General features: G+C 47.4%; 1 protein-coding gene across 6 annotated transcripts in view; it reads left to right on the top strand.

Moving 5' to 3' along the window:
* The window catches only part of LOC122740168 (calcium/calmodulin-dependent protein kinase type II subunit beta), a 310939-nt gene that overhangs the window by 186951 nt on the left and 98069 nt on the right, over positions 1 to 25919 (top strand). For all 6 annotated transcript variants that reach the window (XM_043982046.1, XM_043982045.1, XM_043982041.1 and 3 more), the window contains exon 4: positions 20615 to 20669. In XM_043982046.1, the coding sequence (XP_043837981.1) occupies positions 20615 to 20669 (55 nt within the window). The remainder of the gene's footprint in view (positions 1 to 20614; positions 20670 to 25919) is intronic.

Below are 25919 nucleotides of genomic sequence, written 5' to 3'. Positions count from 1 at the left end.
CTTTCCCAAAATATATGTAGGCAAGGAAGAATGTTCTGTTCTTCCCTTCAAATTGCCACCCTAATTTTCAATAAGGTTTAAAAAATAAGTATTCTACAGCTTCCTAGCTTCCCTTTAATGCAGGAAGCCCAGCTGGTCCTTGTTAGAGCACGGGACAGGCATAGTGGAGAAAGTGCTAGAAATCAGCAAGACCTGAGTTCAAATTCCGCCTCCTACTCTGGATATGTGACCCTAGGCAAGTCATCTAGCCTCTCTGACCTCAGTTTCCTAGTGTGTAAAATGGGGAGAATACCTGTGGGACCTACCTCAGAGGTTGTGGTAAGGCCCAAATGAGATAATACATGGAAAGCACTTGGTGAACCTTAAAGTACAATGTAAATGCTTTTATATGTTGGGATAATAATTGTATTCCAGGGCAAAATTCACAGCAGTGCAGCAATTTCATCTAGCACCCTTTGAAAAACTCCTTCCTCTGCAGATGTTCACGCTGATCCCAGCCCTGTCTTGTTCTAGTGACTCATTCGGGGCTCACTCTGGGAGCCCTGTTCCATTTACCAAAGGCATCAGGGAAATGCCAGGCTTTAGCCTGAAACCACCCATCTGGCATCTAGACTTGGGGGTCCTAGAGGGAAGAGGGAAGGGATATCTTACTCATTGTTCTATTCTGTCCCCAACCATCCTTTCCAAACCTGGCACCATGGATGTCAGAGATGGTTGCTGGGTGTGCTCATGGGGGTGGAGGTGGGAATATTTTGCGTCTCGTTTTTCAACTAGCATCTTTAAAGAACAGTTTAGTTATGTTTAGTTAATTTAATCATAATATCACAGATTTAGAATTAGAAGGGCCCAAAGAAACTATGTGGTTCAATTGCCTCATTTTACAGATAAAGAAATGAGACCCCAAAGTCAATTGATTTGCCTAAGGTCATAAGTGGCAGAGCTAGGATTGAACCCCATGTTCTCTGACATCAAATGCAGCCACCATTTCCACTGTACCTACTGCATCTCCAGCTTGTTTAAGGAATAAAAATGTTCTTTATGCCTGCCTGAGTATTTGAAAGATGTTCACCTTACAAAAGGTAACATTCTCTGGGTGCCTCAGCAGTGAAATGTGCTGCATGTACTGTGCAAGCATGGGGCCTTACAACAACTACCTGTTGGAGGAAGGAATATATGAAATAATGAAGTCACTTTTGCTTCTTCCCGTGATTATCCCAGCCCTCTTCCCACGTGGTGTCTCTTAGCTCTATTTGTGGCCACTTGGGATTTCAGAGTGACAGATGGAGCAAGACTCTGGCACTTGGGAAAGGCCTCTGTGCCAAGTTGGCTGTTTCCCTCTTGCCATTATGACTCCCAGGGGACATAGGAACTGGCTTCTTCCCCAGTAAATCCCAGCTTTAGGATGATAGGAGCCTGGATTGAGAACCAGAAGAGCCTTAGAAATTCACTGGAGCAATGATGGCAACACTCAAACAGAAATAGAGGCCACTTGAGTGTATATAAATTCCCTGTGGATGACAAATGCACTTAGAAAACCACATATTTATGTTATCTATGTTTTGTTGTGTTTTTAAATATAATGTTAAATATTTCCCATTGCACTTGATCTGGCTTGGGCCTGTGAAAATATTTTTGATGACTAGGGCTAAATTTGGGGGGGTCTAATCTATGCACTTTTGACTATTTGGCTATCTGACCTGCTATTAACTTAGCATGGGCTGTTTATAAAGTTCCACACACATGCTCTACTCCCAAAATTGATAAGCAAAATATTAAGAAGCCTCTTAACTAATAATCCAATCAGAGTTTATTTATGAGATACTATTTAAAATTAAGAATACAGGGAAATAAAATGTACAACCTGACTGCATCCCGTGCCTCAGCACAGGATACGCCAGAGCCCCAGCCTGGATGGGCCAGGATCTCTCGGATAGCTCTGCTCAGGGTGGAGGGAGCTAGCGCTCCCCCCCACCCCCCCAGCTGTCTGACCTGGCGTCTTGTACAGCCCACGGGGCTTTTTGGCTCAGCTGAAGCAGAGCGGGAGGGGCACCAGCACCTCCCACACAGAAGAGACCCTGAGGGCCTAAGGTTTTCTAATCTCAGCCTAAAGGTAGGGTCCCCAAATCAAAATAAATTTCCACAGGCCACACTTGTGAGCTTGGTGGGTCATATGGAGCCTTGGGTGTTTGACATCTCTGATCTACAACAACCTCAAAGACACACAAGTAGTTAGTAGCAGAACAGGGATTTGAACCCAGGGCCTCTGACCTCAGGTCCAGGCTCTTTTCCATTGTAACAAATTCTCCCTATGCACCAACCTGCCAAAAGTAGATTTGGCCTTACTACGCATTCTTCTTCTCCATACAGCTAGTAGTTGGGGTGTGGGGAGGGGAGTCATCTTCTTCTTGCTTTGCCCAGAGTCCCCCGCCCTCAGTTTAACCTCTTGCTTAAATGCTTTCCTATTCCTTCCCCCCTCTCCATTGATTGATGCCTCCTGTGCTCATTCTCTTAGCCTGATTCCCACACCATGATAACCCTTTATTTTTATTTTCTTTTATTTATTTTTACATCCTTTCTAATAGTATCAGACTGCCCAACTGTCCCATGTAGATCTCTCTTCTCATACCTTGACACTGACAGCATGGCTCACCCCCTTCAGTGAGACTGTGCCCAACTCAGACCAGTAGCTGTTGTAGCCTGAACTGTTCTAACCTGACATGGGTGGTCCCAGGTGGAGTGAGACAGGAACTGGGAGTATGTATGATCAAGGAAAAAGCTCAAGGCTGTTCGGGTTGGAGAACGAGCCTCATGGGGCAGCCTGGCCCTGGGCAAGGCAAAGGGCTGGTCCTCAGCTTTGCAGATTCAGAAATTCAGTGTTTGAGGTCCCCCAGCCTGGTGAGGAGGTTGTAGTGCCTTCATTTATACTAAGCCTGAACCTGCAATTTCATTGGTATGGGGCACTCCAGCTAAGAAAACTCTGCAGGCTGTTCTTCCCAGGTCCATGTGGTTCTCAGCTCTTAACACTGGACTAGGGTGCTCACTAGCTGCCACTCACATTTAAACTCTTGTCCAAATTTAAATTATCTGCCTCCAAGTGGAATTTACAAAAGCATTTAATCTCTTCAATTTATCAGTCTAGAAATGCTCTTGGTGCACCCCCTTTTTGGTGATACCTTCCATGATTCCCAAGCACTGCTTGGAATTGACTCACCCTTCAGATTATACAGAAAGCCTGATGAAGAGATAGGTTATATAAGGCTGATTATAAATTGTAAAAGCTGGAGCTCTCAGCTCTCAAAGCCCATGTGGCCTGCCTTTTTCCTAGTGTTGGATAAGCTTGCTGGGGACTGGGGAGATGGGGTTCAGCTGAGATCAGAGGAGACTGCTAGGGAAGGAGGAAGAATCAAAATCCTGGAAGCTCAGAGCCAGATGGGGCCTCTGAGACCGTCTATTCCAATCTGCCCCTCCTCTCTCCAACAAATCGGCCAAGTAGGCATCCATCTTGCTTGAAGACCTCCAGTGAGATAGAACTCAGTGCCTCCCAAGGCAAACCCATCCACTTTTGGACAGCTCATGTTGTTTTCGCATGACATCAAACCTGAACTGGTTTCTTTGCAACTTGTGCCTTCTGTGGCCAATCCAAACTAGTCTCCTGCCCTTTTTTTTTTTTTTTTGGCGGGGCAATGGGGGTTAAGTGACTTGCCCAGGGTCACACAGCTAGTAAATGTCAAGTGTCTGAGGCCAGATTTGAACCCTGGTCCTCCTGAATCCAGGGCCAGTGCTTTATCCACTGTGCCACCTAGCCGCCCCCTCCTGCCCTTCCCCGCCCGCCCCCCCCCCAGATTAGATCTAGGAATTAAGTCTAGGATTTTTGAGTGGACAGGTGAGATCATAGAATCAGAGATCTAGAACTCGGTGAATTTAGAAGCCTTCTAGACTAACTCCTTTATCTTATAGATGAAGAACTGAGAACCCAGGGGTGTTAAGTGACTTTCTGAAGGTGACCCAGGTTAGGCATCAAAAGCAGGATTTGAATACAAATCTTCTAATTTTAGAGTCTATGCCCTTTCTCCTATACTCATCTGATACAACTTAACTAGCAGTTATTATGTTCTGGGCACTGCCCTAGGTACTGCAGATACAAAGACCAAAATAAAATAGGAGCTGTCCTCAGGGAGCTTATGTTCTTTTGTTTTATTTTATTTTATTGGTGAGGCAATTGGGGTTAAGTGACTTGCCCAGGATCACACAGTTAGCAAGCGTCAAGTGTCTGAGGCGCGAATTTGAAACTCAGGTCCTCCTGACTCCAGGGCCGGTGCTCTATCCACTGTACCACCTAGCCTGCCCCTGCTTATGTTCTTTCGGAGGAAATGATTTGTACCTAGATACAGTCCAAGTGAGAACTGAATAGACCGGGTTACTCAGTGGGAAAAGAGATGCCGTGGAGGCTACCCAGTAAGACTTGGAAAGCGGGAGAGAGAAGACATGGGAAGTTAATTGCTGTCCCTTCAGCCTCCACTCTTACCCTCTCCTAGGTTCTCCTCCATTCTCTTTCTCCCTCTATATCCTGCTGCCTCCCCTCCCCCTTCTTACCCTCAATAATGTCTGGGGCTTTTGACTTTCTAGTAGGAAAAGTTCACGGACTGTGTAGGGCTGAAGCAGTCTGATGTGAAATGGGGCCCAAAGGCTCTCAAGTGGGTGGAGGCCTCAGAGATCCTTAAGGACAACTCCCTCATTTTATAGAGGAGGAAACTGAGGCCTAGCTTACCAAAGGGCTTTCCCCAAAGCCCCTCAGATAATAAGTGGGATTCTGTAGTCTCTGTGGTAAGAGAGAGATGACCACCAGTGGTGGAGCTGGGCTTCCAGGTCTGGCTCTTCTGATTCCATTCCCCTCACTCTTCCATCATCCATGCTGCCTCCCTAGGGTCTCATGCTCAGTAAATCTTCGGGCTTCCCTATGAAGCTCAGGCAGAACTTCTGGGTGTTGGTGTCTCAGGTTCTGTCTGAGGCACATCTGTCCCCAAGGGTTGTACAGAAGATCCATGTCTTTCGCTGATGGCTGCCTCCTAAGCTGGTCTGTGCTGCCGGTAGTGTTTCCTAACTGTGCTGTTGAGCCATATATTGAGTTTCTAGACATCTTGGAGAATGTCTTCTCGATCAACCTATTGGCTTTTTGGTCCCATCTCATAGTACCTCCCTGGAGTCAAGTAACCACTGACTTATTCTGTGACCTTGAGAAGTCACTTTTTCATATCAATTGTACTGTGGAGTTTTTTCAGTTAACGCCTTATATTTATTTATTATAGCACTTTAGAGTTTGCAAAGTGCTTCACACACATTATTTCATTTAATCCTTACAACAACTATGAGTTAGGTACTAGAGGAGTTGCCATCTCCATTTTGACAGATGAGGAAACTGGGCCTTTAAAGGGGTTAAGGGGCTGACCCAGGATCACACAACTGGTAACTATGTCTGAGGTGGTCTTTCTGGCTCTGTCTGGCATTCTATGTACTTACCATGCTAATTCTAAGAGCTAGATGAACAGTGGACTTAAGTTAGGAAGAGTGCATTTCACATCCCATCTCTGACACCAGGTGGTATGTCCCTGGTAAGTTACATAATCTATTTAATTCACCATCACTTACAATTAAATTCTCTTCTAAGTTTAAATTATTGATTTCCAAATACAATTTGCAAAAGAATCTTTGGAAGAACTGTATCTAGAAATTTTGCATCTGGGGTACTTCTGGGGAAGTCCAGTCAGGAAATAGAGTGTACAACAGGACCAAGGGATGTGGGAAAGGGGGTGGAAACTTCTTCCTGCTCTTGCTAGCTGGGTGCTTTGCTCAGATACTTCTATGTACACTTCTACTTCTGAAGGACCAAAAGTATTATCAGTGTCCCCTCTAAATGTTGGCTCCTTGGGGCAAAGTCCTGGCTTCCCCGCTCTAGTTATGGACAAGGTGTCCTTTTATCAATAAATTCCAAAATGATTTCCAGAATGGTTCACATATAGATTTGAAAGAGGTTTTTTTAGGTGATGGGAAACTGACTCTGGCTTCGATTTCCCCCTCTATCCTACTAGTACTGGGAAATAGGTTGGATATAGAAACATGCATTCTTGACAGAACTGGCCATACCAATGTGGATTAATTTAAGGACCCTAGTGAGCCCACCAAGGGTTTTGTGACTCACAACCTGCTTCAATACGAATATACTTTCTTTTCTTTTTAATTTCCTTTTATTCTGAACTTAACAATGTATACTATCTTTGTTTATATACATAGACACATATATGCACATATACATACACAGAAAGTATTATACCTGCAACTATGGATCTCTTACATAGAGCTGGGTTTTCTTTTAAGTTGATAAAAATTCAACCATGTTGCTTTCAAGCTGTCCTGCTTGCCTATGCCTCCTTCTGTTTTCTCTCTCTTGTGTGTGTAGTGTGGTGTGGTGTGGTGTGTGTGTGTGTGTGTGTGCTGTGTGTGTGTGTGATCATTTCCCTATATCTCTCACTTCCCTCCTCATTGATGTGCTTTCCAAGTTTGGAATCTCTGCTATTCAGAAGGAGAACCTGAAGTCAGTTGTTGGGTCCTACCTGAAATCTTTTCTGCTCATCTAGTTGTGTTAAGTACTCTTGTCAAATAAAAGAAAAGAAAGAAAAATTACTTTGTCCATACTTTGTGGTTTATTAACTCAGTATGTTTTCTGTCACTGTGCCCTATTCCCCCAAATAGAAACTCCTTCTGTGTGGGACAGTTTTTTCTTTGTGGCCCTTTTTCTGTTACCAGAGTTTGGCATGGTGCCTGGCACGTAGCTAGGACGTGAATAAATGTTTATTGAATTTCTTGAATGGAACAGCTGATTCTTCTGACCAGCTGATGACCAAAATAGAATGAAACCCCTGCCTTCAACTTGACGGTGTGGCAGCCCTTGAGAAGGTTAGGTTGGCCCCATTTGTCTCTGGATCACTGTCACCCGGTTGCCTCATTTATATCGGCCTCACACTCTGGCCGTCAGTCTTCCAATGAGCTTTTTGGCCTTTTGGATGGAATGTCATGTTCAAGCATTTTCGGATGGCATTCTCTGTGGGGAAATTAGATGACTTCCAGCCCTGTTTTACCTAGTGAATTCTCAGCCTCCATGTTGGGTCACTGGGGGAGTGTGTCAGAGAGAGTGATTCCTCATTGAAATGAACTCTCTTTCCACTTGAACGCCCATACAGAACACTTGGCTATTTTAACTCCAGGAGGGACCACCTTTTGGAGGGAACAATAGCCAACCCTCTTCTTATGCTTCAAAGGCAGCATCTGATGCCTTCTCATCTCATCTCATCTCATCTCATCTCATCTCTGGGCACAGTCCCCTCAGTCACAGGTAGCAGTAGATGGTGCAGCCTGTTCCCTGCAGGTGTGGGTAAGACCTGGAGTTGGACAGATTGATTGGCTCCTAATTGTCACTGAGCTGAGGATTCCAAATCAGCGTTCAGGTCAGTGAGATGGCTCAGCAGGAAGTGCATGCCAAACGAGGCCATGGCGGATGCCTCTCGGGGATGACATCGCAGCCACTCTGTCTGGCCCTGCTGGCTCAGCTCCTACTGCTGTCATGGATTCTGAGTGGACAACTCGTTCTCAGTGCCATTCTCAGTCTTGGGGCAGAGGGGTGAAATGTGGAGAGGGAGCCGTGACATTAAACATGGCCTGACGGATGTTCTGCCAGAATTCTGGCAACTGCTGTCCGTGAAGTGAGAATTGCACCTCTGATGAGACTGTCCAGCAGAGGTCAAGGCAGCCTAGAGAAAGTCTTTGCCATGATTGTTTGAGGCCATGCCCCATGTGGCGGTCAGGGGGCCTCATGGTGCTAGACCTGTCCCAGGTCCTTGCTGGCACATCAGTCAGTCAGTGCAGGGCAGGGAACACGAGTAGCTGATGTCACTTCAGTAGAACAGATCAAGTCAGGCAAATGGTCAACTCTCCCAATACACTCTGTGGTTATCTACCAACCACTCTGTCAAAAAGAATGTTTAAGTGCTTGCCATGGGCTGCACCTGCAGCCTGAAGCTCTGCTCCAGCAAATGGTTTTTGCTGTTCATCACAGGCTCTTGAATGTCATAGCTCTGAGGAAACCCTGGTACCAAACACAGGACTGGCCTTCTGGTTGATACTTACCTGGCTCCCAGTTTGGACCTCAACTCCCCACAAAAACCCTCAATGTGTTCACCTCATCACTAGCACCTGAGGGCCCTTTCCTGGATAAGGTGCTCCTTGTGGTGAGGTGGAGGTACGGTGTTGTCATGGCAACACATTGATTCATTTCCAAGAGATCCAACATTTTAGCGGACTGCAGGCTCAAGGTGAATCAACAGTACAATGTGGCAGCACCCCTCCAAAAAAAAAAAACCTAACATGATCTTGGATGCCATTAAGAGCAGGGTGCCTTCTCCCTGTTTAATTAGTGATCTAGACCTGCTGTTCTCCACCCTGGCCGGTCCACATCTGGAGAAACTTTAGATACCATACTTTAGTAGAAGGGACATTGATCAGCTGCAGAATCTCCAAAATAGAACAACCATTGAGATGAGAGACTTCTTGGAGTATGTCCCATATGAGGATCAGAGGAAGGAATTGGGAATGTTTACCCTAGAGAAGAGAAGGCTCTGGGTACATGTGAGCTGTCTTTGGGTATCTTAAAGACCACTGTGTATGGGAGAGATTATGCGCGTTCTGTTGGGTCCCCTACAACAGAACAAAGAGGCAAATGTGGCCTGGAATTCCTGGAAGCATCCTAACAATTAGAGCTCCCCAAAGGGAAGAGAGGTATTGGGAACTTCTTTATTTGGGGTTTTTAAGCCAATGCCAGGCAATCACTTCTTTTCTCGATTATGTGGTACCCTTGATGGTGGCCCCTTCTCACTTTAAATTTGATGATGCTTCTGTGATTATGGACAGCCAAGTGGAGGGCAGGGGAAGGAGGAAAGTAGCCTTAGTTTTCTCATCCACACAATGTGATCTTCTATGAATCCATGATTCTCTGGGGCAGTGGCGGACAGGATGACATCCTGCAGAGCCTTGCCACCCCAGAGGCAGGGTGGCTGCCAGATGTCTGACCTCAGCACACAGAGTAGATGGTGTTTAGGACCCTTCACATCACCCTTGGGTTGTGAGCTCTGTAAGGATGGGGACTGGTTTTGTATCCCTAGCACATAGCACAGTGCTCGACACATAGTAGGCACTTAATCAACATTTATTTATTTGATTAATTGTTCTGCAAGAAGAAAAAGGATTCTGAGAACTGTCGCAGCATTTCAATTTTTCTCGTTTTGTTGTTGTCATTGTTTCTGGGGTTTGTTTTCTGCAATGTGCCTGGGAAATGATGGCAGATGTTAGACAGCCTAATGCTGGTCTGAGAGAATCCCTTCCTTTCTGCCTCTCCACCTGGCCAGGTCTGGAATGACCCACATGAGGCTTGGAATTACACTCAGATATGGAATGGTACCCCCAAGACTCCCTTATGGATACTCTCAGACAGTATCATGGTACAGTGGAAGGAGTGCTGGCAGAGTATTTGTAGTCTTTGTATAAAAATAGTATGGGGGGGCAGCTAGGTGGCACAGTGGATAGAGCACCAGCCCTGGAGTCAGGAGGACCTGAGTTCCAATCTGGCATCAGATACCTGACACTAGCTGTGTGACCCTGGGCAAGTCACTTAACCACAATTGCCTCACCAAAACCAAAACCAAACCAAAACAAAACAAAAATAGTATAGGGAAAGAGTATTTGGAATCATGAGACCTGAGTTCAGATCCCAGCTTTACCATAAACTACCTGTGTGGCCAGCTCCCTGGGCCTTTGTTTCCTTATTTATCCAGTGAGGGGGTTGGATTAGGTAACCTCTAAAGTGGCTTCCAGCTCTAAACCTATGAGCCTGTGTTTTTATTTTATTTATTTATTTATTCATTTATCTATTTATTTCTTTCTTTGCTTATTTATTTATTTATTTATTCATGCATCCTCACATTTATTTGCTCATTTATTTATCTATTTGTTTTTCTATCTATCTATTTATGTGTTTGTTTATTTAGTTAGTTTTGTGGGGCAATGAGGGTTAAGTGACTTTCCCAGAGTCACACAGCTAGTCAGTGTCAAGTATCTGAGGCCAGTTTTGAATTCAGGTCCACCTGAATCCAGGGCTGGTGCTTTATCCACTGTACCACCTAGCTGCCCCCTATAGCCTGTGGGTTTTTTTTGTTGTTGTTTTTTAGTGAGGCAGTTGGGGTTAAGTGACTTGCCCAGAGTCACACAGCTAGTAAGTGTTAAGTGTCCGAGGCCGGATTTCAACTCAGGTACTCCTGACTCCAGGGCCGGTGCTCTATCCACTGCGCCACCTAGCTGCTTCTATAGCCTGTGTTTTTTAGGATGTGGGTAGAGAGTGATACCCTTCAGAAACACAGGATTTCAGACCTAAAGGGAGTCTCAGAGGTCTTCTGCTCCAGCTCACATCTGAACAAGGATCCTTTCTATTACATTCACAGAAAGGACTTCCTGTCCTGGACTTTCTGGGACTTTAAAAATCATGCCTCGTCTACTGCCAGTTCATCCTGGGACTTCCCTTGCTGCAGGCCTACAGGCCCCAGTGGTGACAGATGTCCTGTTCCAGGGCAAGGAAGCCTGCAGCAAGGGAAGTTATCAAGGTAGAAATTCAGGTAAAGGGAAAGACAGAAAGGACCTAGTGAGAGAAAACAATGATGACTAGACAAATCATAGCTCACACATTTTGGGATCAAGTCAGCTTTGTCACTGTTCTCACTAGGTCCTTTCTGTCTTTCCCTTTACCTGAATTTCTACCGTGATAACTCATTCAGGACCCAAATTACTCCAAGACTGGGGCCCTGTGTTAGCATCTGAGGCTCCTAGAGTTCAGCCTCCTCCATGAGCAAAGTGAGGCCCAGGTACGTGAAGCCACTTGTCCAAGCTCACACAGGTAGTAATTGGCAGAGTGGGTTTCTGAGCCAAGGTCCTCTGACTCCAAGTCTTTATCTGCCGATGCTAAAATGCCTCCTTTCTGCTAGGCCTCCAAAAGGTGGGCCTCCTTCCTCTCTCTTATTCCCAGACTGCCTCCATGCCAACTTGGACCCCCTGCCTCTTTCGCCTGTCAGACTCCCCTGATGTTGACTCTCTCGGCCACTTGTTTGGACCCCCACTGGCTGCCCACTGCTTGATATACTTGATATTAAGTCCCAGACTCCTTCCTGATCCCTTTGCTTGGGGCCTCCCCAGATTTCCCAACCCCCTGGTGAGTCTGCCTAGTTTCAGACTCCTTGACAAACTGTGGTTGACCCCCCTGTGAACAAGCGGATGCCAGTGCCAACATATTGGGAAAGGCCTTAGCAAGTGTTCCATGAAGCCACCTGTGACCCAAGCCCTGTGCTTATGTAGTTTCAGGCCACCAAAAGGCAAAGCAGACGTGCTTTCTCCAGAACAGTTAAAATGCAGAGAGTAAGCTCCAGCTCTCCACTGCATCTGCTGACAGAACCCAGGCTTTAGCTATTTCCTGGTAGCCCAGTGAGCCGCGACCCCGACACTGTTCCATTCTCTGTCACCGCTAAAGAGGTGGGGCTAGTTGACCATGGGCCCACTCTGATGCCGTTGATTTGGGGGAACTAGGCTTAGGGATGGGCATTTATGGGTTATGTTTTAGAAGCAATTTTTTTTTTTTTGCGGGACAATGGGAGTTAAGTGACTTACCCAGGGACACACAGCTAGTAAGTGTCAAGTGTCTGAGGCCGGATTTGAACTCAGGTACTCCTGAATCCAGGGCCGCTGCTCCATCCACTGCACCACCTAGCTGCCCCAGCAATTTTTAAGGCATAATAAAAGTGTTTCAAAGCTTGCAGACCAAGGTTGTTTGGTTTGATCTTCACAGCAGCCCTGGGAGGTAGGTGCTATTATTATCCCCATTTTACAGATAAGGAAACTGAGGTGGCAGTTAGGTGAACCCAGGGTCACACTGCTAGTAAGTACTTGGGGCTCTATTTGAACCTGGAACTTCCTGATCCCATGCCCTGTAATCTATCCACTGTTGCTACCTAGCTGATTTGGACTGTGTGACCTCAGAGATTCCTTGGGATTCTGGGATTCTGCAATCTAGAGGATGCTTATTTGTAGCCCAAGTATGAATCTCCCACTGAAGGAGAATATAGGAAAATGAGAGGTTGTCACATTGATTTTCCCCCTTCCCCCACAAAAAACCCCCTCACTCCATGCAAACATTTGCAAAATGGGAGAACAAAAGAAAAAAAAACAGGCAGAGGAATTTCTATCTATCTTACTTCCTTGGTATATCAGTTTCCAAAAGGGGGGTAGCTGCCTATCTTTGACATGTTGGTTCTAGGACTCGGCACGATCTGGGTGCTCAATGAGTGTTACTGATACTAATGATGCCACATCTCAGGATCCCCCTCCACCCCCACCCCAGAACCCTTACCTAGCACCATGTATGGAATTCTCGGCTACTTCCTAGCGTCATCTGAGTAAAGGTGTCCAGAAGCCTGTGCTGGATTCCCAGAGCATCTGCGTTGGGAGGCAGCTATGGGGGTGTCTCTGGGGGGAGGGGTGCTGCTTGAGCAGATGGGCCACCAACCTGCTGGGCTCACAGCTATCTGGATTTATTAGGCAGTTCCAAATTAGAAAGGAATGGAGGAGGGGAGAAGTGGGGGAGGTGAGGGAGAGAGAGTGAGCTTTTGTTTAACTCAAATGATCTTGCATGAGGGTCCAGTAATGAGAGAGGATGTGTGTGGAGCTCTCTACTTGTGAATTACAGGGAAATGAGTGAGTGACTCCTCTGCTGAATGATCCCCATGGTGATTCAGGATGGGCCGCAAGCATGTCTGAAACAGACTAGGAGGAGAGGGCAGTGAAAGGGGCCTTGGAGACAGGAGGGATCCTTGGTGGATGAGGCTGGGCACAAAGACGTAGGATAAGGGAGCAGACTGAAGAGGAGAGAGGGCAGAAAGGCCTGCTGCATTGTATTTCTGTGTCAACAGAGAGGGAGCAAGGTGCGATAAAAAGAGGTTTGGATTTTGTGGGGGGGGAGCTGGGTTCAGATCCTGCCATTGTCATAGTGTCCCTTGCCCCTTTTAGGACCTTGATGAGTCAATTGATCTCTCAATTAAACCTCAGTTTTCTTATCTGTAAAAAGAGGGGTTAGATGAGGTGGCTCTTCTCACTCTCTTTCACCCTAAACTCGCTGCTCCTGTGATCTCAGGACAAGAGGATCTCCGGACCAGCTGGGCTCCCCCAGCGCTTCAAAAGCACAGTTCTGACTGATCTTCATGGTGATGTCAGTAGCTGATTATGACTTAACGTCGTCTCCTCCCTGAGCATATGCCTTTTAATGGCAGTTTTCTGGAAGCCGTGTATGCCTTAACTTCAAACAAATTTAATTTAATTCAGCTGAACAAAAATGAATTTCTAATGATGTATTTCTAAGGAGCACAGCAACCCAAAGGGGATATTTTTTTGGAAGGGAGAGATTGGTTTCCGCAGATTCCATGAAATCTAACCAAATAGACAAATGCAAACCTCTGCTCATATAACTTCCCGAGCTAACAATGATAGTCACCATTTTTATGGCACTTTCAGACTTGGAGAATAATTTACATGCTCATTTGATCCTCTTAACCCTTTGTGATATGTGCTGTAATCATCCCTGTTTTACAAATAAGGAAACTGAGGTTTAAATTAAATGAGATTAAATGACTTGCCCAGGGTCATACAAGCAAGAGTATCTGAGGCAGGATTTCAGCCTAGGTCTTCATGGTTCCTACTCTTGGCCCATATCTATGACCTCACTGAGAGGTCAGGCCTAGTTGATTTCACAGGGCTGGCTTAATGAAAATAAACATTTTAAAAAAGCAAAACCGGGCCAATGACTTCCCTTTGCTAGTGTGGAGAAGAATCTGCCATGATGATTAGGTGCAATGCTGCGAATGCAGAGAATGACCCAGGATTGGGGCTGACTCAGAGAATCCCAGAGTGTTAGAACAAGGTGGACCCTTAAAGAAACACACTCAGTCAGAAGAAGTTCATAGAGCTAGAACTGGAAGGGACCCTGGAAGTGGTCTAGTCTGATCACCTCATTTGACAAATGAGGAAACGGGCCAGTGAGGATGCTGAGGTTGGCTGATGGTTTGAGTTTAGGAGTTCTGAATGTTTGTTTGTTTTTGTAGGGCAATGACAGTTAAGGGACTTGTCCAGGGTCACACAGCTAGTAAGTGTCAAGAATCTGAGGCCAGATTTGAACTCAGGTCCTCCTGAATCCAGGGCCAGTATTTTATCCACTACACCACCTAGCTGCCCCAGGAGTTCTGAATGTAGTAAGGCTAACTCTGATTGGGTATCCTCATTAAGGCTGCCTGAGGAGGGGAGAACCGGATCAGGTCAGAAAAAAAAAAAGAATTGGGTTAAAGCTTTCATGAGGATCAGTATTATGGCTACTGGACTTCCAGACTTCCAGCCTGGGTGAAATAGAGAAACTTGATCTTAAAGAAGATCCCTGAAACAAAACACAGCCCCCCCCCCCAAACTCCCCAATAAATGAGAAAACTGAGGCCCACTGAGGTGAAGTAAGTTGCTTGAGTCACATAGATAGTAACTGAGCCTGGATTCCAACACAGGCCCTCTCACTCCAAATCCAGCACCCTGACCAATGTACCACGCTTCCTCTCCTTTTTGGTCAACACTCTTATTTTAGCAGCCGAGGCCCAGGAAAGTCAAGCAACTTACCCAAGGTCACACAGCTAGTCAGTATCAAAACTGGGGCGAGAACTTGTCTCCTGTGTCTTGGATGTTGTGTTCTCCCACTGTACAAAACTGCCCCACTGTGGCTGGGGCATCCTTCTCGGGCCCCCTGATCCCTACTGCATGATAGGTGAGGGGGCAGAGGACATCCAGCCCACATTCCTGTTCACCGACCCAAGCAGATGCTTTCCCAACTCAAGAGTATTACCTCAGGCCCCCGATGGAAGGGAAGGGTTGTGGAGAAGGAGGACGCTTCACAGCCAGTCAGAAATTAGGACACGAATTAGAAAGCAGCAAGAAAAGGGGACAAAGCTCAAAGCACAGCTGCCTGTTGGTGCTTGAAATAAGCGGATGTTCTGGAGGTCTGGGAGAGAAGTGGCTTCTTCCCAGTAACCCTTGCGCCACCAGCAGCAACATCCCAAGCAATGTAGCAGGATCCAGAAACCTTCAGGTCCTCTCATCCAACTTTCTCCCTGTTTGTAAATGGGGAAACTGAAGCCTATAAAACCAAAGCGACTTCTCTGAGGTCTCATGGGTAGTGAGTGGTAGAGGGGGATTGATTGCATCTGAAGTTCCAATGGAGTTTGCATCCTCTGTCTCCCCGTATCTTCCCTGGCTGGGTAGAGCCATCTGCCATCTGGCTGAACTCTGTAGTCACCGTGTAGATGAGATCTCTTTGCTGTTTACCTGGCAGTGACAGATCTAGAAATACCATAAGTGGTGAGATGTAGAAAGGAGAGCCATTGCATGGTGAAGCTCATGGCGTAATGGCTACATGGGATGGACTTGGAATCAGGTTTGGTAAAAACCAACCAGCCAACCCATAAACAAGAGTCCTCAAAGAATAATAGACTCACATCCAACCTCTGATTGTGGAGTTGGGAGGTGCCTCCAAAGCTTTCTCCTGCAGCCCACCCCTCAACCAGAAACCCCCCTCTATATATCCTGTGGGCTCTCCCTGAAGAGTCCCCCTTGAGGGGGAACTCAACCTGCCTCACGGCAATCCCTTCCACTTTAGGATGACCCTAATTGCTCCGGATGATGATACCTATATTGCCAACTTCACTGAGTTACTGCAAAACTTAGGTGAACTAATGCATATTAAGGGGAAGCTAGGTGGCGCAGTGGATAAAGCACTGGCCCTGGAGTCAGGAGGACCTGAGTTCAAATCCGGTCTCAGATACTTGACACTTACTAGCTGTGTGACCTTGGGCAAGTCACTTAACCCTCATTGCCCTGAAAAAAAAGAAATAATGCATATTAAGGTACTTTGCAAACCTTAAAGTGCCGTATTTTTTTTTTTTTACAAATGTGAATTACTATCATTGATCAGCCAGTCAGTAAGAATTTATTAAGCATCTGCTGTGTGCTAGGTACTGCTCTGAGATCTTGTGATACAAGTGCAAAATTGAAGCAGCTCATGGCCCAAAGGAGAGTACAGTCAACTGGAGGATGCAATGCATCATATGTCCCTGAATATGCCTCCCTCTGTACCTCAGGTTACCTTGGATCTGTCTGTATACCTGTATCTATGGGTTGTAAGATCCTTGAGGTTAGGGACTGTTTTCCTTTTGTCTTTGTATCCTTAGTGCTTAACACAGTGCTAGGCACATAGGAGGCACTCAGGAAATACTTAACTGCTTGATTAATTAGAGAAACTGCAATGGACAGAATGCTGTGGTTGTATCCATTTGCCTCAGGTGGGGTGCTGCCTTTGGGCCTTGGTCTCTTGATAGCATGGATTAATAATGTCTCATATTTATTTAATACTTTGAAGTTTACGAAGCATTCTCCTTGAACCAACAATGTGAGTGGTAGCTATTACTACCTCATTTCACAGATAAGGAAACTGAGTTTCAGAAAGCACAAACTGCCCGTGGTCACATAGTTAGAGAGTGTTGGAGCTGAGATTTGAACTCAGTTCCTGTAACTCGAAGTCCAGTGCTCATTTCCACTCCACCAATGATGAGGATCCTCTTTTTAATATCCTGTTAAAACCACGAGGGCCCTGTGGGAGGAGTAGGCTACTGATACTATAGCTCACAAGCTCTCAGTAGTGAGCTTCCCACAAACAGTTAGACAGGAGACACAATTAGGTCAAAACCAAGGCCATTTACAAAGATGGTGCTAACAGCATACAGTCACATCAGGTTGTGGATAGCCTTGAACGCCAGGCAAAGGTTTTGGAACTTTTCCTGGTGGACCCTGTGGAACTGCTGAAGCTCTCTATCGATCTCAGGGTTGTGGAATTGGGATTGGAAGCCTTCCCTCTTGCACTCCCTCCACACTGCCCCTGCCTCCAGACTCTTTGCTGGCTTCTTAGCACAGATGAAGCTAAGCAGATCACCTGGGGACTCTCCTCTTCACTACAATATCTAGGTCCAGGACACACAGAGAGAAAATACCATCGAAAAAAGGCAGGGAGCTGGAAAGTGGTCCCTTGGAAGAGGGTGGGGGTGATTAACTCATGCGTCCTCCTTTGCGTCTCAGGCCCACATCTCCTCTTCACGCCTGCATTCTAAATGACCTCTTTCCAAACCCCCATTTGGCACTGGGGGAAAAAACAAGGAGCCAGCAGGGAGCCGAGAGAATCTTTTGAGCTGGAAAGGATGGAAAAGGTCATTTGCTCTAACCTTCCCACCCAGGGCAGAATTCCCTGCTGTAGCAGCCTGGACAGATGGGCGTCCAGCCTCTGCTCAGTTATCTCCAGGGAAGACGTGCTTGCTGCCTCTTGAGGCTGCCCAGGCCATGATAGGGCTGCCCTAGTTATTAGAAAGTTTCCCCCCTTATGCTGAGCCAGGATCTGCCTTCCTCTGACTTCAGGAGCACAAGTGATTCAAGAGAGCCCTTGGCTCTTAGCTCGCAGCCTTTGGGAAGTGATGAGCCAGCCAAACAGGGGTGCCACTTGCAAAGGGGAGGGGAGAGACAGATTTGAGCGCCGCTTACAGCACGTTCCCAGAATAGCCAGGTATATTTGGTTACAAGGACCAAAACCCCAAACATTTCTCATCAGAAGAGGTGGAGGAGTGAGGGGGCTGGCAGACCTCCCTGCTGGGCTTATGATTTCCCTTCGTTTCCCCCCACACACACACACTCTATTCCATACAGGTGGTGGCTGGGCAGAAATGTCTCCTGATTCCGGGTGACTCAGCTCAGTGCCATAGCGAGCCCTGTGACCTTGGCACAGTGAGAAGAGCACTCACTTGTGTCTAGGGTCAGAGACCCTGGGTTCTGATCCCTCCTAGGAAGCTGACTGTCTCTATAATCACGGGCAGGTCACCGGCCCTGTCTCAGCTTCCTCAGCTGTGAAATAAGGGGCTGGGCCAGATGGCTTCCGAGGTTGCTCCCTATGATCCTCTGCCATGTCTAGCTTGGTGGGAGTACCCTAAGGGAATGCCGGTGTTCCTTTATGCCCACAGCTAGTCAACTTTGGCCTTCTGGGACAGTCGGGGAGATAGGAAATAGTGTTGAAAACTCAACTGTTGCTAACTGTTAGCGTTAGAGTTCAAGGGGTTATTCGAAGCCATCTTGACCAGCCACTGTTTTATAGATGGGGAAATGTATGCCCAGTGGGGCTGAAGGAGCTTATCTAAGATCACACAGCTGATTAGTGACAGGACCAGTGTTAGGACCCAGGTGACCTGTTTATCTAATGTTCTTTCCATGGTACAGTGCTGCCCAGAAGGAAAGCAAATGGCAATGACTGAAGAGAGAAGGGAGGAAACCCAAGAGGTGGGAAAGTGAGGAAAAGTCTTCCCATCGATGCTTAGCTTCAAGGGTCACCTCTTACATGAAGCCTTCCTTGATTCCCCCTCCCCCGCAATTGTCAGGACTCTCTTCCCTTGCCCCACCAAAAATTATTTTGTATTTACTTTGTATATCTAACACACGAGATCTGGGACTCAAGGTGACCCATGTTTGATATGATCTGGGATCTGACCCACCCTGTCTCTGGGGAGATCACACTTTCTACTTTTGTGGGGAGTGAAAGGAAGCCCTTCTCGGTCCCTCACTCTGCTATTTCCAAGAGAGTTATTAGTCTGGAATTATATCTGTCTACCACATGTAGATATTTGCAGTCTAGAGGTAGGATACTGTTTGTGGGCTTCAGGATAAAAGCTGCTTTCCCCGGTTGCCCCAAAGGGGAGGGTCATAGTGACGTGACTCTCGGCCAGCTTAGCTCCTTGCCACAAACACTTATTATGTAGAAGACAACCGTGGAGATGGAGCAAACTTGTTTATTGAAGCAAGTCATAAGTAATAATGCAGATTAGATTAGATGATAGAATAAGCTGAAATCCCAGCCCAACCACAGAGAGAAAAATCTCACCCGAGAAGTCCACCCTCAGTGATCTCTGGGACCTGTGGGCTGGCTTTCCTCATGCACTTGTACCTCCGAGAAGGGCTTCCATCTGCCAGTCAAAGTCTGTGCTTTACCTCTCGGCCATCTTTCTCAAACTGGACCTCTTCCTCCTCTGAAGTCTTTCCAAAGCCAAACAGAATTCCCATCTCTCTCAGGTCACCTGTGTGTAGATTCAGACCCAGAGGTCCCTCAGCCATCAGGAGTCACATCTCTCTGTACACATGCAGTGTATAACAGGATTGTTCTTCAGGGGATTGCCTGAGCCCACCTGGGTAGCAATATGACATATATTTTAGTTTTCCTTATCTGTGTACATGTTGTTCCCACCTTACTCTCACCCTTTCTGCCTTTGAGGCTCCTCTCAGAGTACATTCATAATAAATGCTAGTGGGGCAGCTAGGTGGCCCAGTGGATAAAGCACAGGCCTTGGGTTCAGCATGACCTGAGTTCAAATCCAACCTTAGACACTTGGCACTAGCTGTGTGACCCTGGGCAAGTCACCTAACCCCAATTGCCTCACCAAAAAACCCCCAAACCAAAACAAAACATAATAAATGCTAGTTCAGTTGAATCGCATGGTGGGGGAAAGGAAGGTGCTTATGGGAATGTGAATAAAAATCCAGGGACATTTGCCCATGACTACTAGGAGCCCATTCTCTTTGAGTGAGAATTCAGTGTTCTTTATGGAAAGTTCCTGGAAATATGACACCTTCTAGTAGGTAGAATTCCATGTCATCAGTTGGCCATTCATGGAGTTTATTTGTGGTTGTATGGAGGAAGTGGGACTTACCCTTTTTCAGGACTGGGCTCCTCCAGAGACACTCACTCTTGTTCTATCCTTGTGTCTCCTAGCGGTCCCTCTCACTGGAACCTAGAGAGCTTATTATAAGGAAAATTCCCGTATTCATAAATCTAGAGCTGGAAAGGACTCCTGAGGCCATATGTAGTGGTAGCCTAGTGCAATAATGGAAAGACTTGGAGTCAGAAGAGCTGAGTTCCAATCGTGACTCTATAACTTATTAGTTGTGTGACCTTGGACAAATTCCCAGACCTCTCTCGGCCTCAGGTTTCTCATTTGTAAAATGAAAGGGTTATACTTCATGATCTCTGACGCCCAGCTCTGAATCTATTCTGGAATTGGTCCAACCCCCTCATTTTACAGACGAGGAAACTGAGTCCCAGCAAGGCCAAATGCTCGGTCTTTCATTGAATGACTAATAAGTAGCAGAAGCAGGAGCTGACCCCAGCCCCTCTGACTTGAATCAGGTCATTGGCAGTCTTTTCACTGCATCATGCAGTAGCCCCTTCAAGGCCATTCCATGGGTCTCACCATGCCTAGATTCCTCTGGTGCGCCTCCTCGGCAGGCCAGCCAGTGCCAACAGCGAGCTACTTGGGTGATGGATTGCTTGCCCTCATGTGCCCTGTATCTTTTGTTTCCGCAGTTCGTCTCCATGACAGCATCTCCGAGGAAGGCTTCCACTACCTCGTGTTTGATCTGTAAGTACGGGAGAAAACTGTTTGAAGCTAAGGGTGGGAAGGGTTGGAGGGGGTTGTCCCGAGGACTCGATCTGAACTCTCTGGTGACCCCAGAGCTCACATGCAGTTACTCCTCCCTCATTCCAGCTCCTTCCCTTGCTGAATAATAAGCTTCCACAGAACCAGTAAGTCACAGATCTAGCAGGCAAGTGGAGGATGTGGTGGTGATTATTCCTTCCCTTCGGGGACTCCTTTTCTATCTTGCTCTATTTCTGGTTGGGCACCCCTGCCCTCTTTATTCACCTCCCTCCCACCTTCTCCCCACCCACAATGCTCATCCTCCTGTTTCTCTCTTGCTGCCCATCTCTTTCTCTCTCCCTTTCTTCCTCCCTCTCTCCTTCCCTGCTTCTCCCCCGACCCACTCCTCCTACCATGTTCCTCCCTACTTTCCCAATTACATTAAGATAACAAAAAACATTCAGGACTTTGACAGAGACGAACTCTTTTAAAATCTGTTCTTTTGCCTTCCCTTTTGTGCTGTGGAATAGGGAATGCCAATCACCTCTGGCCTCATGCTGGGCTGGGAGTACCCCAGAGGGAAAGAGCAGCAGAATCTTATTCTCTGGGGCCCAACTTAGTTCCTGGCCAAGAAACGAGTGGGAAGAGTAGCCAGGAACCATGCCCTCCAGAGGGAACTTCTCTTGTCCCCTTGGTCCTGGATTCAGAGCTGGAAGAGTTCTCTGCGACCATCTGGGCCAACTTCCTTATCAGCCCAGAGAAGTTAGGTCACTTGCTCACTGTCACACAGGGAGGAAGTGGGAAACCTAGAATCGAAGCCCTTGACTTCCAATCCCACACTTCTCCCACGACACCAAGATGCCTTTCTTGATCCTGGCTTATGCTTGTGGGTGTCCTGTGCTTTCCAGGGGGGCGTGTATGTGTGCAGGTGTGTGCATGGGGGCCGTGCCACAGAGAACAACTTGTTTGCCCCAGCCCGAATGAGCGTCTGGGGGCTGGTGAGGAGGCACTCAGCTGCCTCTCACTTCCTGCCAGATATAGAAGCCGGGTGATCTTATCTCCCCCTGCTCCCTGACAGCTCCTGTGAAGCAGCAGGCTATATTTAGCTGTTCTGTGTGAGTCAGTGCCGCACTGAGACCCCGGAGCGGGAGCCATAGAGACCTTGGCATGTCCCTGCACAGCCCTGCCTCCATTCGAAGAGAAGCAAGGGAACCTCCAGGCCATTGGTCCAGGTGGCAGGGGCTGACTCCCTGTATCCCGTTACTATGGTTTCACCGGATTCCTCTTTCTTCCCCACCCCGACACAGACGGCTGGTTGTGCATTGAAAAAACCTGCTAGAGAGCCTAATGTTAACTATTTCCAAAAATGCTTGTCCACGACTGTGGGAAATTGTAGGTCTTAGGAGCTCACATTAAGGTGGGCCAGGGCTACACGGACCCAGTCCTACATTTTAGGCTCCATGGGATGAAAGAAACAGAAATTACCACCAGAATCGACTTTTCCTCCATCTTAATGTATGCTTTGGACCAGATATTACCTAAGGGTGTGTGTGCATGTGTGTGTGTGTGTGTGTGTGTGTGTGTGTGTGTGTGTGTGTGTGTGTGTGTGTGTGTGTAAGAGATAGACATTTATGATACTCCTAAGACCCTGGTCATTTGGAGGCATCAGGAAGGGGATAAGGGATCTTAGAAACCACCTAGGCCCAACTCATCATGTTACAGATAAGGAAAGCAAGGCCTGCTGAGGATAAGTGATTTGCCCAAGGTCACAAAAAGGGACTGAGTGGAAGAACAAGGATTTAAATCTGGGTCCTCTTGACAACAAATCTGGTGTTTTCCTTCACTGCTGCCTGAGAGCCTGGTTAAGGGGTTCGAGGTGTGATTGCTAGATCACCTTTCTGAAGGTGGTTCTGGCACCAGACAAAGGAATATCCAGACAGTGCCCAGACCTGTAGCCGTGTTGTCTCCTTGAGTCCCTAGTTCCCCTGTAGCATCTGGCCTCTCTGGGTAGGGTCTGGTGCTCGCTTGTTTTCCTCCCACTTCTTGCAGAGATGCTGTATCTGGTGCACGGTTCCTCAAAGGAGAGAGTTGGCCTAAAAGTCGAGGAGGGAGAAATGTCCCAGGAGTTTGGGTTTGCAAACAAATGGCTGCAGATATTTTTGGTGCAGAGAAGATGGGGGATGATGGTGGGCGGGGGCAAGCGGGAATGGGGACTGTTGCTGCAGAAGGGCTCATTCTGAAGTGACAGGGCAGAGCACAGTGAGGGGGCTGTGGGTGGGAGGGAGTCTCTGACAGGCCTGGATGGAGGGGGAAGGAGAGAAGGAGGGGGCCTTATGGGATGGGCATGAAAAACACTAAGCCAGGGGGGCTGGCTCCTTAGTGCTTGAACATCACTGAAATCACAGGACCCCCAATAACCTCATTGCCCTAGTTCCATTGTACCCTAAAGAAACTCTTAAAGGGACGCATCCCAGATATTTTAGCATATTGCTAGATTGTGAAATTGAGGGATAAGGTGAAGAAAACTATGATGAGGAAGTTGTTAACTGTGGAGGCAGGAATCGGGGGTGGGGTGGTCTAGTGCCAGGGGATGGGAAGAACCAGCGACAGAGTTTTTTAAAAACCTTACAGTGCCCTTTCTACCTCCACATCTAGCCACATCTAGACAGGATTGGCTCTACTTCCAAGAGTCCCTTGAGAGGAGGCTTGGGGTCTGTAATAGAGTATTCTCAGGGGTCTTTACTTGGGGGAGCAGAAGGATGGTGTCTGGTTTGGTTATGATACTTCTATAGTGACTTCAAATGGCCAGGGAAAGTCAGAAGCAATCCACTCCCCTGGGGTTCTTGGAGTCTGAGCTAGGCCTAAAATACCCCACAGCAGCACCAAGGACACATAGGAATAAGAGGGCTCTGTCAGTCCAAGAGATAAACCATGAGAGAGGGAAGAGGTAGGAAGATGGAGGCCATGTCTGAAATCACTAGGGCATTGGTATCCTTTGGGAAGTACCCTGTATTCTGGCCTTCCACCCCCAACCCTGAGTCCCGTGGGAAGGAGAAGGCAAATAAAGACAAGCAGGAACTCTCAGAATCCCCTATATCAGCTTGAGAAGCTTGTGGCAAGGGCCGATGATGGTGGTGGTGTCCCATAATGTCCCTCTCCAGCCAAGGGCAGGACTTTGGCTTTTATTTTGTTCCTAGATCCTTCACTTAGATCTAAGTGGAGAATGGCTCTAAGGGCTAAATAAGGGTATATTCCAGTGGGCACAATGAATCACAGAATTAGAATTTTAGAGTTAGAAGGGATCTCAGCCTTAACTTGAAAAGTTACAGACTAGCTGACAAGGGATCATCCATCTTCAGGTTGAGGATGCTCATTCATGGGCTGGGGGAGAATTGGAGGCCCTTGGGGAAGCAGAAAGGACTGTCTCCTTCCCCATGCCCAGGGAGGGTAACTCTAAGATTTCCAAGTAGCCTTCCAGCCAGAGACAATGTGGTACTGTGAGAAAAGCATCGAATTTGTAGTTGGGGGAGGTGGGTTCAAAGCCTGACTCTGCCGTGTGACCTTGGGAATATTGCTTATCCTTCTCTGGGTCTCAGTGTCCTCATCTATAAAATGGGGGCTGGGGGAAGGGTTGGACTAAATGACCTCTAAGGTTCCTTTTAGCTTCCCAAAATATGCCATATGTGACAGCTCAGATGGTTAGGAAATGTTTCCTGACATAAGCCTAAATTTGCCTTTTTGTACTTTCCACCTTGGGACCAATGGGTAGAAGCTGCAGAGATAGACCTGTCCAGTTCTGGTCTGCAGAGGGTTTTCCTTTGCCTTGGGCACAGTTCAGGGAAGAACTGGCACCTCTGGAGTACAGAGAACATTCCTTCCCCTTGGTTCCCCCCCTTTTTTTCACCAGCCCCCATGGGCAAGCCTTATGGAGAGGAGCTTCCTTAATCTCGCTTGATATGCTGTTGCTACAAGTCTGGCTTCCTCCAGGGTGACTCAGGAGTCAGAGGAAGCCACAAGACACTTGGCAGTACCCAGATGCTGTCCCACAGGAGCTCGGGAGGCTGGCATCTATCTCCCTGCCATCCCTCCTACCCTGCCCCTAGAGTTATCATGGCATCAAGAGAATCCATTGCTTGAGGTCCAAGCTTTCAACACCGAAACACAGAAAGGTCTCCCAAGAATTCTTCTTCCTTCCCAGGTATTCACAGTCCCTAAGCTGAGAGGGTGTCTGGAAGGAGGAATGAGTTGCAGTGGGGGGCAGGGTCTGAGCTTCTGCAAGAATGTCCTGAATCTGCCATCTGGAATTAGGTCTCTTCCCCAGGCTGGACTGGCAGGGCTCTTGTCTTCCCTTCAGCAAACAGCCTGAGGGAGCTCAGGGAACAGGTGGAATGGGTCTGTATAGGTGGGGAGGGGGCCGATTTCTGAGCAAGCCTTCCCCGGCGGGCCAGCTTGCCTCATTTTGGAAAATGTGCTCGTCAGAGAAGACAGCCGGGGAAGGATAGAGAAGGAAAGAGAGAGGGTGGATGAGCAAGGAAAAGCCAGTTTCCTGAAGAATGGCTATACGGAAATAGGATTTGATCCATTTTAGAGGATGAGACTGTGGATTCAAAGCTCCAAGCGCCACATGTCACGGGCATCGGCGCACACAGACTGAGCACACCTGCCCTTTCTGTCCCAGGGTTGTTCCTACAAAGTGAGTCCTTTCAGTTGCGGGTGATGCGGGGAGAATCCCTACTCGGCCACACAGAGCATTTACCCCCACAAGACCTTGCACCCGCACCCCCTCCTGTTTCCAGAGATATTCCATTTGTTCCCCCCAGAACTCTGCCCCCTTACTCTCTAATCTAGAGTAACCCGATACTGAACAAGGGGGTCCAGGTGGGTCATCATGGGCTGCTAGCCTTTGAATATTCCCCAATGCAGTGGAATGAGCTCCTAGGGAGCTGAGGAACGATACTTTTCCTGCCTAGCCTGACCTGGTTTCTGATTTCCCTTTCTACTCTGCATCCCTCTTGACCTAAGAGCCAGAAGCAATGGGCATTAGCTGCTGGGAGGAAGACTTGGGCTTAGTGTGATGAATATGACCCTAGGGTCACAGATTCATGGAATTTTAGATTTGTCAGGCCAACTACCCACTCTTACCTAACTAAACAAGGAGCCCCACTTGGTATGTGGTCATCCAGTCTCCACGTGAAGACCTCTGATAAGGGGAAAGCCTATGAGTTAGAGGGGACTGAAAATGGAACAGACTGT

This window comes from Dromiciops gliroides, chromosome 2 (genome assembly GCF_019393635.1).
Source record: "Dromiciops gliroides isolate mDroGli1 chromosome 2, mDroGli1.pri, whole genome shotgun sequence".
Classification (NCBI taxonomy): Eukaryota; Metazoa; Chordata; class Mammalia; order Microbiotheria; family Microbiotheriidae; genus Dromiciops; species Dromiciops gliroides.
The sequence above is the reverse complement of the archived record's forward strand: the minus strand, read 5'-3'. Positions and strand labels throughout refer to the sequence as shown.